Source organism: Acinonyx jubatus, chromosome D1 (assembly GCF_027475565.1).
Source record: "Acinonyx jubatus isolate Ajub_Pintada_27869175 chromosome D1, VMU_Ajub_asm_v1.0, whole genome shotgun sequence".
Lineage (NCBI taxonomy): Eukaryota > Metazoa > Chordata > Mammalia > Carnivora > Felidae > Acinonyx > Acinonyx jubatus.
In genome coordinates, this window is record NC_069390.1 from 80,630,170 (window position 1) to 80,643,642 (window position 13,473).

The 13,473-nt window shown below is 35.9% G+C and overlaps 1 protein-coding gene and 1 long non-coding RNA gene across 3 annotated transcripts in view; one reads left to right on the top strand and one right to left on the bottom strand.

Annotated features, from left to right (window-relative positions):
• Positions 1 to 13,473, top strand: part of ARHGAP42 (Rho GTPase activating protein 42) — a 312,973-nt gene that overhangs the window by 90,750 nt on the left and 208,750 nt on the right. For both annotated transcript variants that reach the window (XM_027040080.2, XM_053203842.1), the window contains exon 3: positions 13,198 to 13,259. In XM_027040080.2, coding sequence (XP_026895881.1) covers positions 13,198 to 13,259 — 62 coding nt within the window. The remainder of the gene's footprint in view (positions 1 to 13,197; positions 13,260 to 13,473) is intronic.
• LOC128311892 (uncharacterized) lies at positions 590 to 7,921 on the bottom strand. Its single transcript, XR_008290549.1, has 3 exons — positions 7,577 to 7,921; positions 4,590 to 4,663; positions 590 to 1,016 (listed from the first exon to the last, which is right to left on the bottom strand). It is a non-coding gene; the product is annotated as an uncharacterized LOC128311892 (long non-coding RNA).

The window sequence follows — 13,473 nt, forward strand, 5'->3', positions numbered from 1 at the left end:
TTTGAAGATAATATTTTATCTCAGTTTTCTTGGTGTGGAGTAGTTTATATCTTGTCTGGAAGCTGCATTTCTTTAGTACTATGATGATCTCATACCTTCTTCATGTACATGTGGAGGTGGGAGGGTGGGAAGTTGCACAGACTATTGTCTATATATCTATATATCTATATATCTGTATATCTATATATATTTTGAATTATCAGTAAATGTTACTTCTTACTTAGAAATGGCTTGGTTTCAATCCCAAGTTTAGTATCTTAGAGTGTAAAGAGACCTTGAAGAACATGGGAGCTATCATTTTGCTTTAGAAACAGGCGGAATGATTTGTTAAAGTCACAGTAGTTAGAACCTTGATTGCCTGGCTCCTAGGTCAGGAACTTTCACTCTTGGGTTTTGTTTATTTGTTCAGTCATTCGTTCATTTATTCAGTAAAGCCTTATCAAGCACTTGTGATATGTCAGACACTGTTTTGAGTGCTAAAGACACATCATTGTGCAAAGCAGAAAAATAATCCCCACCCTAATGGGGGTTTGTCAGAGGAGTTAGATGGTAAAATGTATAGGTTCACTATATATTAAGTTAGACTGATCAATGCTATAAAAAAGGAGATAAAAAAGGAGATTGTTTAAAAAATTAAGTGTTTTTAATACAGAGACAGCTAATTTTAAGATCATGGCATTACTGCAAACTGCTTGTAAAATGAGCCTATTTTATCTTTCGTTATCAGTGTCCTCAATCAAATTTACCTGACCATGAAAACACTGACCTATTTCTAGATTAGAAACCTTGATGCAAAAGCCATAAGGGTAGAAAATACTTCTGAGCCATGCTAGCTTGTAAGCACTAGATTTTTTTCTGAAACATTTAGATGTTAAAGTATTTCTTCACTGCATCCTTCTGCTCTAGACCATTGGATTTCTTCCCTTGCTTGGGCATATTTAGTCTGTGCACTTGAAGGTTCATTGTCTTGATATGTGCAGTCTTGAGGAAAGTGAAGGTGTAATATCCTTTTTCAGCTGGAGTACAAGAATTGAGAGCCAGAGAATATGTTAGAGGGCTTTGCCACATAGTCTAAAGTTTCATTTGTATATTCTCAAGAGACACTTAAGGCTTTTGATTGAAGTTGCCCTTTAGGAGGTTTATTCTGGCATCTGTATATGTGATAAATTATAGCATGGAAGTATTTGCCAGAGTGAGTCAAAGATTGCCTTCCTCAGCAAATCTTTTATGGACCAAGAGAGAACATTTCTAAATGTGAATGAAATAATAAAAGCACAGTTTCAGTTTTGACATAAAATGTTTGGACCAGAAAGGCAACAGTTCTAGAAACTGTGTTTGAAATAAGTGAGTTAGGAGGCAGGACATGAACACCCAGAGATTATTGGAAGACTCATTGACAAAGACAATGGCAATCATATGAACACTGAAGAGAGATTTGGTGGCTGTGGGGAAGAAACAGACTATAGAGGGAGAAATTAGAAAGCAAAAGAGTTGAAAAATAGGCCTAAAAAAAAAGTCTTGCCTTATAAACTAATCTAGGAATATGTGTCTGGACAAAAGGGCTAATTCTGAGTAATTTCTCTGACATAGAATTCAAAATAGTTGCTGAGTCATGATTTTGAGCGATGTGGAAAGAAGAGCTTTCAGGTCATGCTTCATTCTTGGGACTGAAAGAGAATGTCTTGTTTCCTCCATAACCATGAGGGCCAAGAGTACTACTTATTCCTGCCACTGAAAATACTGATCAGCTTCAAGGAGGAAGTAGAGATAATTCTTACAAATCTTATTAAAATATATACTGTTTTGTATTTAAATATAGTTTTAACTCTTAATTCTTCATGCAGTCTCCCCCTGCCTGCCTTCCACAAAAGCCAATAGTTGCCAAACTGCCTGGCATCAGAATCAACTATGGGAAGCTTTAAAAATTTGATTCTTGATCTGTACCCTAGAATTGAATGAAGGTTGAATCTCCTGGGAGGAAGAGGCTTTACCTGTATGGATATTCCTTAAATCTCCACAGGAGATTTAATTTTATGGAGATTCATGATGTCTGATATAAGCCTGTGGAAAACAGCTACTCTCAACAATAGACTAGTGTTTATACTGAGGGGAGCTCAATTGGAAAGAGTACTAAAATGGGGAAAAAGTCTACTGCAGTTGTGCTTTTTGGATCACCAGATCCCCAATGTACAGCATTCTCCCAGTGGAGCCACTAATGCTGTAAGAAGACATGTTTGTAGGGAAACCCGGTCATTTATTGCCATATTGTCCTTCATAGCCTGAAAAAAGGTTTTAGTTAATGCAAAACAAACAGGTGTGTACCCTTAGAATGAGAGATGGCATTCATGGGTCAGTGTAGATGCTCTACAGATTTCCCAGACATGAAAAAGAATCAGCTTTTCAAATTAAAATCACAAAGTGTGACTTAGTGCATACTGATAGACTTTGGATTCTGTAGAATTCTCTATCACTAATGAATATATTTGTGCAAAGAACCTTATGTGCAATTTAGTACATGCATATGTGAATAAAATATTCTTGTAGCCTTATAAAATAGAGGGTAAGAATAAAAATAGTTTTATGATATAATTACTATAATACTAAGGAGAATGTGCTGAGTGCTTTAAGCATACTAAAAACAAAAATGCTGCGAGAGCACCAAAGCTGGAGAAGGGATTTCTGACTGGGGACATCAGAGGATGCTTGAATAGAGAGGTTATTTGATCTGGGTCCTAGTGGTTAGCTAACATACAGTTTAGCAAATTCAGGTAAAGGAAAAGCATGGAAATTGGAAACTATAAGAATGTCTAGTAGTTTCAAAGTGCTAAGTTAGAGGTTAGAAATAGTAGCATTTCAGGCTAAGATACTTGGAAAGGTACCTGTGGTCACATACTGGAGGCCCCACGTTGCTTGCAATATGGAGTTTGGACGTTTGGACTTTATGCAACTCAGTAACCTTGAATGGCTAAATAATGACATAATCAAAGGTGCCCTTTAGGAATTTTATTCTGACCATTAGTGCATATGATGAATTATAGTCATGGAAGCTGGAAAACCAATAATCAGGCTGCTGTAATATTATAGCAGAGATGAAGTGATATCCTTCTATGGGTATGGAAGAAGAGTAGAGGAGAAAGACCAGCAGTATTTGGTGACTGGATGTGTGGAAGGGAGGAATGAGGTTAATACACTGCTTGAGTTGCTAACAAAATGGTGTTTTGAGCCCATTTATGTGTTTATATGTGGCAGAGTACCCGAAGGTAGAGAAGAATTATGAGTTAAGTTTTGACACATGTTATGTTTTGAGATGCATACAGAATCTATAGTAGAAATTCCTGGGAGGTAACTGGATTTGCTCAATTTCATGAATTTCATGAATTTGCTCAATTTCATGAATCAGGCCTGGAGTAGTGGGAAAATGGATACATTTCATGTGATTCACGCAGGTTCAAAGTTTCATCCTGCAAGTTGTTAGCTGTAATATCTTGGGTATTATTTAACCTCTATATTTCAGTTTCTATTTGAAAAATAGAATGGTGAGTGAACATTTGGGTGTTTTACTTGAGACCACCTTGTGAGGTACTGAGGATTAAAGAGCTGTGTGCAGTGCTGGTGTATGTGTCAAATAAATCCCCTCCTCCTCTGCCAACCCTCAGGTGTTCCTGCTCTTCTAAATTCATGAGGATAGGAGTATATGGTAGTACCTTTGTAGACTTGGGAGGAGGAGAAACAGCTGTGTGGAGAGAAGAGTGATGATGGAAATTATAGAAATGGAGCTAGAGATGAGGAAGGGGGAGATTAGAAGCTTCATAGGGAGAAAGAGGGCCCCTTTTCTGAGACAGGCAAGTTGAAGAGAATGAATAAAGATAGTGTTAATCAGGGGTCTTGAACTTCTCTTAGAGAAGCAGGAGACTAGGCCATCTGGTATGAGTGAGTAGGGGGAAGTTGGGGCTGGGTTCTTGAGAAACAAAATTCTTTTTAAATAGCCACTGTGGGAAATAGGACTAGGAGTACACTAGAGTTGAATAGAGGGATTGCCAAAAAGCAAAAGGCAAAGGGGTTAGATAGCTTGAACTCTTAGTGTCCTTGTGGGTGTGTGAATTACCGCAGAGAGAAGGTCACTAGAGGTTAAGAGGTTATGGAAGAGAGAAACTGGATATTGGACAAGGAAGGAAGCGGATGTTGAAGCCTCAGTAGGGTGGTTGCAGGAGGACTGGGTACAGAGGAGGAGTATGAATGGGGTGCCTCCGTCTTTGTGGAATGTGAAGAAGTGCTGGGAGGTGGGTTCCTAATAGTGCTAAGGATTGGGAAGGCTTGATGGAAGTGGCTGTCAGTAACAAATTACTGATTGTTCCTTTAATGCAGGATATTTGGGTCCTGATTACCCCTTCAGCACAAACAGCTCTGGGTCTGTTTACTTTCAAGGATGATAAGCCTGTTCTTTGCTGTAATGTAGTGGGGTAGTACACTGGCATTACCTTCCCTGCCTGCCTCCTTTCTGCACCCTCTCCTTCCCCCTCCCTCTCCCTTGGCAATAATGGTTTGCTGGAATACAAAGACTTCGGAACAAAACAATCAAAATTAAGTACCTGCTTCTCCACTTACTAGTCCTGAGAACTTGGGGCAAGTTACTCCAGGTGATGATTGATCCTCATTTTCTTATCTGCAAAATTAGGATAAAACCTACTCAGTACCTCATATCGTTACGTGGACATTAAGTGAGGTAGCATGTGTGACATCTCTGCCTCTTGATAGAGGTGCTACAGAGTGTGCATGCTCCACATATTGGGGGAAAATGACTTCTGAATTGGGGGTTTTGTTTTGGCTTTGAGAAACAGGTCAAACACCACTAAAATAAAACAAAATTAAAACAAGGCAACATCAGAATAACACATGTTTTCATTTTCTAAAATGTATGCTTCAAAAGAAAACAAAAATATGTGACTTGGAGACTGTGTTATACAGAACAATACTTATTAACAAGATCTCGGAGTAAAACATCTTTGGAATTCAAAAGAAATTCATTCGAAGTGATGAGATAGTGTGAAGAATTCAAAGAAACCAGCTAGAATGACATTTTGAAATTGTGTAAAATTTGAAAGGCTGTCTATATTTGTATGTATTCATTTTCCAAAATTTGAACTTAATATTATATAATGTATATGCCGTGTGTGTGTGTGTGTGTGTGTGTGTGTGTGTGTGTGTGTGTGTACTAGTACTCTCAAACTACTTTGCAGTTTGGCAGTTTCAAAGCAGATACTACTAAAAGGCCCTACCTTCATTCAGAGACAATATGGGAAGGAAAAAACCATTAGATAAGATAGTATAGAATTACTTCTGTGCCTCCATTGTGACTTTTCATCTTGGAGTCTTAATTCTTCTCAGTTATAATAGGTAATACTAATGATCTGCTGTAGTGGTAGTAGCTCTTCTTTACATGTGAAGTCCCTGGTTTACAAAAGGTGTAAACCGTCTTTTGAGTCCCATTGTTATACCAGTGAGGATAAGAGAAACCAGACTGAAAACCACCTTAGACCAGAAAAGAGTAAAAGATAGACATCTTGCCACAAGTTCTGAATCACAGCCCAAAAGTGCAGTGGTGGACAATGTTAGAACCCATGTTCATATGACAATGTATAGCACAGGTTAGTACCCAATGATCCATGGAATGGAACCCAAGTATGGAGGGAGACACGAAAAACAGGAGTTGGGAACTTAAAAAGGAGACTAGATTATTGGCCATAACCCCTGCAAAGAATCTGGGTAGTATGGTTAGAAAATAAATGGGAACAAGTGAAAGTAGAAAGAAATGTCTTGATATTATGGATTCCAAAGTAAAGATTCTGTCCCTTTGTCTTGTCTGGATTGGCATTTGTGTACTGGATGGAACAAACATGGCACAGTTGATGGTAACAGACAAGTGATAAAGCAGAGATGTAGCAGTTTTTAACTCTATGCAGAGTACATGGTCAACTTGATAAAGGTTTTATGACTTTTTCCTGTGTAGGCTATGCATTTCTTATTGTTCTTTAATTCTTAATTAGCAAACTATGTTATAATATCAAATAAATTTTTATTACCAAAATAATACCTAATATGTTCTTCCAACTTGTACATCTCATGTCTGCCAAAAACTAATACACTTGCATGCAATACTGTACAAGTATGCATTGGTAAGTTATGAAAGAAGAATTTAAATACAAGCTTATAGGGGCTTGTTTTCAATAGTAATCTTTTTGATTTGGGTTTGGAAGTTAAAAAAAAAAAAAACAAGCAAACACCAGGAGGACATTTTGGAGAACGGTTTAATTACCTTAAAGATCACGAGAATTTCTTTGTGTTTTCATGAGACCTTAGATTCCAAGGGGCTGTGAAGTGTTAGAAGAAAGATGAGTGCCTCTGAGTACGTGGGTGTATTACAGTGACCTGCCAGCATTCAACAATGGGCCTGTGATTTTTTTTTCTCCTGTTGGTTTAGGAAGCAATTTACTGGCTTTGTGAATAGGCATCCATGGAGCTTGAAGCCACAAATAGAGTGGAGCAATCTTATTTGATGTTGTGACTTCTAGAAAATAACCAGAGTTTGTGGTTGCAAATAATTTTGGTATTGCAGACAGAGTAGACAGCCCATCAAGTGGAGGGTGTTAATTGTTACAAAGACACACCATATCTAGTTGATATTGTGTGAAGAGTTGGCGTCACTTTTTATATCTTACAGTTTTACAGACATCATTTCTTTTCCAGGCATACCAAAATGATCCTTTTTCTTGCTTTGTTAATGGGTTAAATTGTTCCTGAACCAAAGCTTGCTGTTCAGTTACTATGCTACCTTTGATCTTCTAAAGGTTCAAAGAACTTCCTCAGTGGGAGTTCCAGGCATGAACTGCTGCTGTGATACCCTGTTAGTTCATTGCAAGTTTCATAGCGTATTGCGGAGTGTCACTTGGTTGTGTACGTTGATTCCACTTTTATTTTTTTAATGTGGTCAGATCTAAATTCACCTGTTGTGGCTCATATGCTCAGTTAAGTGTTGGTATTTTACTGCTTCTCTTCTACTCTGTGGAAAAAAAAAGTGCAAGAAGGATACGAAGAAAGGCCTTGACAGTCTATGTCGTCCACCCAAATAGAATAGTAAAGTGACTATTGGGGTATTATCTGGACTTCTAAAATGATCAGATTGGTTCAATCTGGCCTTTATAGACTTTTATAAGTTTTCATGTTTTCCTTGAAATTTGGCAAAGTCTAAATCCCACTAACTCAGTTCTCCCCTATTCATCAGTATATCTGATCGTCATAGGTGATTTGCTCACTTATTAACTGAAAAATATGTTGTTGACATAATGGTATATGTCACTGAATTTGTGATCTGTACTTCTGTTTGAATATGTATTTATTCTGCTTAGGTTTGAGAAAAAAAGACTCCAGGGAGAAATATTTAACACATCATTATCTGATTATGATACAAATGTTGGTTGGATGTGAGAGAGACACGCTTTCTCAAATCTCTGAATTGTGAAATTTGTAAAGCTCAAGCAGATCAGTTGTGGAAGCTAATAGTATAATGCTTAGTACTTACTGTGATGGAGTCATGTTAACAATGAACAAGGAATAATTTTCTTTATTTTTTCTTATTCCGTCTTCTAGGCACTAACCAGGTTTTCCACAGTCAAAAGTAGTAGGGTGAACTTAAGCCTGCTAAAAAGATAGAGTGAGGAAATAGATATTTTAGATAGCTCAGGAATTTTTTAGAATTTATGATATTGGTAAATACAGACCATTATTATACTTCCTCAATGTGTGGGTATATTTCAATTGTTGTCTTTGTGAATGTTTATACTCTTGAGATCTGTCATAAATATACCTGAATAATAGATTTCTTTTGTTTCAAAAGTGTTTTTGCAATATCACATTGTAGAGATAAAAATGGTAACCTACAGCAATATTCTTAACTTCAACAATTTGTTGGAAAATTAACATTTATATATGAAACTGTGTTTTGATTGCTCTCCACTAATCTCATGGTCCAGATGGTCAGGAAGGGGAAAAATTATTAATGGTGAATACAGCCAGGAAAGTTTCATGCAGGTGGCCAGAATGTAGATAGCTAACATAATTTTCTGAAGTATCTGGCCTATCTTTTTTATAATATTTTATGAAACCTAGAATAAGAGTCAGTATGTTTCTCCTTATAGAGCAAGTAGATTATGGAAATGTATTATTAAACTTGTTAATTAATTTAACAATCATCTATTGAAAGCCCACTGTGTATTAAATATTGGTTTTGGAATATTGCTCTCACTTAATCAAGCTCCTGTCATACACCTAGGTATGGGCAGAATCTGTAATTGCAAGACCAGCTGTTATATTTGATGTTACTGTGGATCCCCAAATCAGATAATGAAATGGTTATTTATGTATATATTAACATTGATAAGATATAGACCATCACATATAATTGCTTATAAAAAATGTATTTGGGAATTAGAAATTTGCATGTAATAAAAAACATTTTTAAATTTTACTTAGGTAAAGTCTTAGAAGAAATTGCTCAAGCCGTCAACATTAATAGCTATTTTGTTTAAGGCACTGTGATGGGTGGTTGTTGGAGGAATCATTTCATATGTCTTGTGCCCAAGGCCTGGTGGGGAATTTGTTTTGTGCCCAGGACTCCCTACCAGTTTTCATGGTCTCTAAAGGCTTTTGTGGGTACTGGTCACCAGAGATTCTAATACTCTTCTCTGAGCTTCTCATCTCTGAGGAGTTGCTGGGGTACAATTGGCAGTATGGATCTACCTGACTTGTGTCAGAGGTGCCTTTAGATTTTGAGGATGGGCCAGGCTAGGAAGTGACTGGCTATCCATCAAGCCCTTTGTCTGAAAACCCAGTTTACACAATAAAACTTTGAATTATTTTATACTTGCTTAGTAGGATTATTAATTCCTCTTCTTTTTCTGTTATTTTGTGATTTGTAAACTACTTTTTAAAAAATGTTTATTTATTTTTGAGAGGGAGTGAGAATGTGAATGGAGTCGGTGGGGGGGGGGAGTGGGCAGAGAGAGAGGGAGAGAGAGAATCCTAAGCAGGCTCCACACTGTCAGCACATAACCCGATGTGGGGTACAGTCCTCCCACAAACTGTGAGATTATGACCTGAGCTGAAATTGAGAGTTGGACACTTAACTCACTGAGCCATCCAGGTGCCCCTGTGCTTTGTAAACTATTAATGCAATACTTCAACATTATAAATAAAAAGACTTCAGGGAAAGCATTAGATAAGGGTTGAAAAAGTTAGTAAGTCACTGTTACTAATTCATGAAATGGTGTTCCTGGCTGTTCATTTTCCATGTAGGACAAATGAAAAACAGTAATATCTTCGTTTGGACTAAGAAACATATAGTTTTATGGAACTGACACTATATTATTTAAAGAACAATTTTAGTTCTTTGAAGTCATTTCCCTGAAAAATCAGCAAAAGAAGAAGAGACAAAACTTATTGTCAAATTGGGACAGACCTAGAAAACTGCTGGAGGGAGAGTAGTTTTTGTTGGGAGGAAGCAGACATGCAATTGCTTTTGCATGTTCAAATTTTTCTCCTCAGACATTCTTATTATAACAAACTATTATTGTACTGAGTCTATAAATAGTATTTATATGGGAAACAGACCAGAACACCATTCAAATAAAGCAAGAAACAGCATCATTAATATTTAGACAAGGAGGTACAACATCAAAACGAGAATCTGAGTTTCCTAATTACTTAAAACCAAAATCTGACTTAAGGCAACTGGTCGATTGACTCTTGAAGCAGCAGTTACCTTGGGGAAGCCTGTGGACTTCCAAGTTGTCATGGGATGATGCTCCTGGACTATTAGGACACTACTCCATGAGGCAGTGGTTGTTGTTTGGGTTGACCAGGTAGAAGGTTCTAGTGTACCCCAGCCAATCTAAATCAAGCTAGAGGTGCCTGGGTAGCACAGTCAGTTGAGTGTCTGACTTAGGCTCATGATCTCATGGTTCATGGGTTCGAGCCCCGTGTCAGGCTCTGTGCTGACACCTCGGAGCCTGGAACCTACCTCAGATTCTGTCTCCTTCTCTCTCTGTCTCCCCCCATTCTCATTCTGTCTCTCTCTGTCTCTGAAAAATGAACAAACATTAAAAAACTTAAAAAAGTAAGTCAAGCTACATCTTCATTTATTCTGAAAATACCTGTTGTCAAAAAACAAAACAAAACAGGCTTGTCAGGCTTCTATGTGCTAGATATTTACTTAACTTTGGGAAAATTAGTAAGCGAATTTAGCCTCCTAAAATTTAGGCTAGTAGGAAAATAAAACATTTATAGCATGTGTTATTTTCATTATTTAAAAAAGTTAAAGATTTTTAATAGGCTTAACAAAAACTATCAATCTCTCATCTTACAAGCCCTCACCACTTAGTTACTCACAAAGACCACTTTGAACTTTTAGCCATTTCTGTTTCTTTCATGACCATGATTGTCTTGCTACTACTTGATTTTTTCCTCAGTTTTAGATACATTCTTCTCATTTTATACTGTTACGTTTATATCATAGTGACTTTGCACATACTAAAACTGAGTTATTTAATTTATTTTCATGGTGTTACTAAATAACTGTTTTCCCAAGGGTTATTAATTATCTTTGAATTTTCTTTAAAAGAATTGTAAATTTCCTTTCATTACATTCAGATACATTAGGATATTGATTAGTTCCATTTTTATTCTCCAGAGACATTTCTTGGAGGCTATAACCTATTGCTCCAGTCTAGATAAGATCCTGTCTGAACCTTTTACACAATAGTTGTCCTGGAATATCTCTCTGTTGACATGAGAATTTCATTGCTTTCTATGCTATATTGGATACCCTACTTCTAGATTCTATATCCTCTTTTCTTGATTTATTCTCATGTGTTGTTAGAGTGCCTTATCTAGTATCTTCCCATAAAAGAAGCATATGAAGGTAGTTGTTTTTGTTTTGTTTATTTTTAATTAAAAAGCTTAGGAGGCATTGAGTTTGAAATCTGGGATTAAAGAACTTCTTAAACAGACTTTCAACTACTTTTGATCACCTCTTATTTTCTCCCCTTCAACAGTACTTGCTGCTTCCATTTCCTGTACACCAAACTGATTACCTCTTGTTTTCTTTCTCTGTAGGCATATCTTTCTCTGTAGATAATTCCTTCCATTATCCACATTTTTTTGACATTTTTGTAGGCTCACCAATAGAACTCTTCGGTGGCAATAGATAGTTGCCAGGGTGATGGAATGCTTTCTTTACCCAAAGTACAAAAGTATAGTATGCTATTATGTACTTCATTTAAAACTTTTTATATATTTGTAAAATGTTTTTCTGTTCAGTTTACTGTTGTCACAAGTGGGTTGTATTGTAGCATTTTATTTTTGAAGAAATTAAAATCTCAAATTTCTAAATTAAAAAAAAGTGTCATATTTACTCTAAGGTCATCAATGTGTTTATCGGATTAATCTGAGTCTCCCAGATAATTCTTTGATTTCTCTTTTGGCATCTGTGAATAAAATCCAATATGAAGTAATCATAGTGATAGCATTTCAAACCAGCTTAGTTAGTGTAAGCCTACTAGTTCTAAAAAGAGGAGTGGAGGGAAAAAAACTTAGATTGTAATTTTAAATTCTTGAATGGAAAATATTCTTTTTCTTAATAAGTTCTGTTATGAGACTCTTGATTTATTTTCCTCACTTATCTACTTTTATTATAGGCTTTATGCCAGACTTATTAGACTTCTGGTCTTATAGAATGTTTTTAATAATTTGTATGGGTGTAGGAAGACATAAGGAGCCTAAAGAATGAAGACGTAGAAGGGAAGGTAAAGCTTACATAGAAGGGCACCTGGGTGGCTCAGTCAGTTAAACTTCAGACTTCAGGTCATTATAACATGGCTCTGAGGTGATTTGTGAGTTTGAGCCCCACATAGGGCTCTGTGCTGACATCTCAGAACCTGGAGCCTGCTTTGGATTCTGTCTGCCTCTCTCTCTGCCCCTCCCCAACTCGTAGCGTACTCTGTCTCTCTCTCACTGTCTCTCAAAAATAAATAAAAACATTAAAAAAAAAACCTTAAATGGACATAATTTTTGCCTTCACCTTACTTGTTTTATTAGTTTTATAATCAAAACATTCCAACTTTAGTTATATTAAGTATAAGGTATAGAAACTGATGTGGATGAATTACTGTCTTACAATTGCCATTTGGGACTATACATTTTTAAAGAATACGTTACTGTAATTCTTGACTTACATTTTGGTTTATTCTCCCACTGTTTCTAGGAGTATTTGATATTTTCTCCAAGCCAGGGCAGTATAGTTTCAGGTAGCTTTCTAAAGCAGTGATTCTTTAGAAAGCTATCTGAACTTGTGATGAGCACTGGGTTTTGTACCTACATGATGAATCACTAAATTGTACACCTGAAACTAATATTACATATATTATAATTATTATATTGTATATTCACTAACTGGAATTTAAATAAAAGCTAAAAGAAAAAAGAAAACAGTGCTTCCCAATTTTAATATGCAGACGAACACTTGAGGATCTTATTAAAATGCAGAAACTGAGATGAGGCATTAGTCTGTATTTCTAACAAGCTCCCCAAATGCTGATGCTGGTAGTCCTTCCAGACACACTTACTACCCAGGGTCTAAACTAACTTGATATCTGAGTAATACAGAATAGAGAATCTGGTTTTAAGTATCTGTAACTATTGAGCTTCTAGATAGAAGTCAGTAACAGACTTTGCATTACTGGCTGCTAATAAGTACATCTAAATCGTACTGGATTTATTGCTTCTTAGAGATTTAATATATTTATTATTTGTAGGATTCTGTTTAGAAGCAATTTGAGTCATAACCTTTTATTTATTAATATGTTTTATACATTACATACATATACTGTATTTCCTTAGTGTCTTTAAAGAAAAAATGTTATACTCTATATGTGCTAAATTTTAATTTTCAGTATGCAAATATCTGTTATCTATAGCTGTTAGTCATTGAGATCTTATTATGTATAGTGTTCTATGCTTATAGAAACATAAAACCACAGAATATATACATATTTATAACTAGCTTCATTGTAATGTTTATTCCTGTGTAATTAGATATTAACAATGGAAAGTGGTTAATGCCTTTTTTTTTTTAAATCTTCTAAATAGCTCAGTCACTAAAGGAATTTGCAAGACTACTCATTGCAGTAGAAGAAGAAAGGAGGAGACTGGTAAGTCCGTTCCCCATTTCTTCAGAATAAAACTTTGTTTGGACATATTGAAAGAAAGACCAGACCTTCTGAATTAGACTTAGCCATACCAGACCCTATATTTGATAGATGTACTAAATGTTACAGAAAATATTTCTGTATGATTATGATTATCAATAATTTGATTATGATTATCAATAATTTCTGTATGAGTGTGATTATCAATTATTGCTTA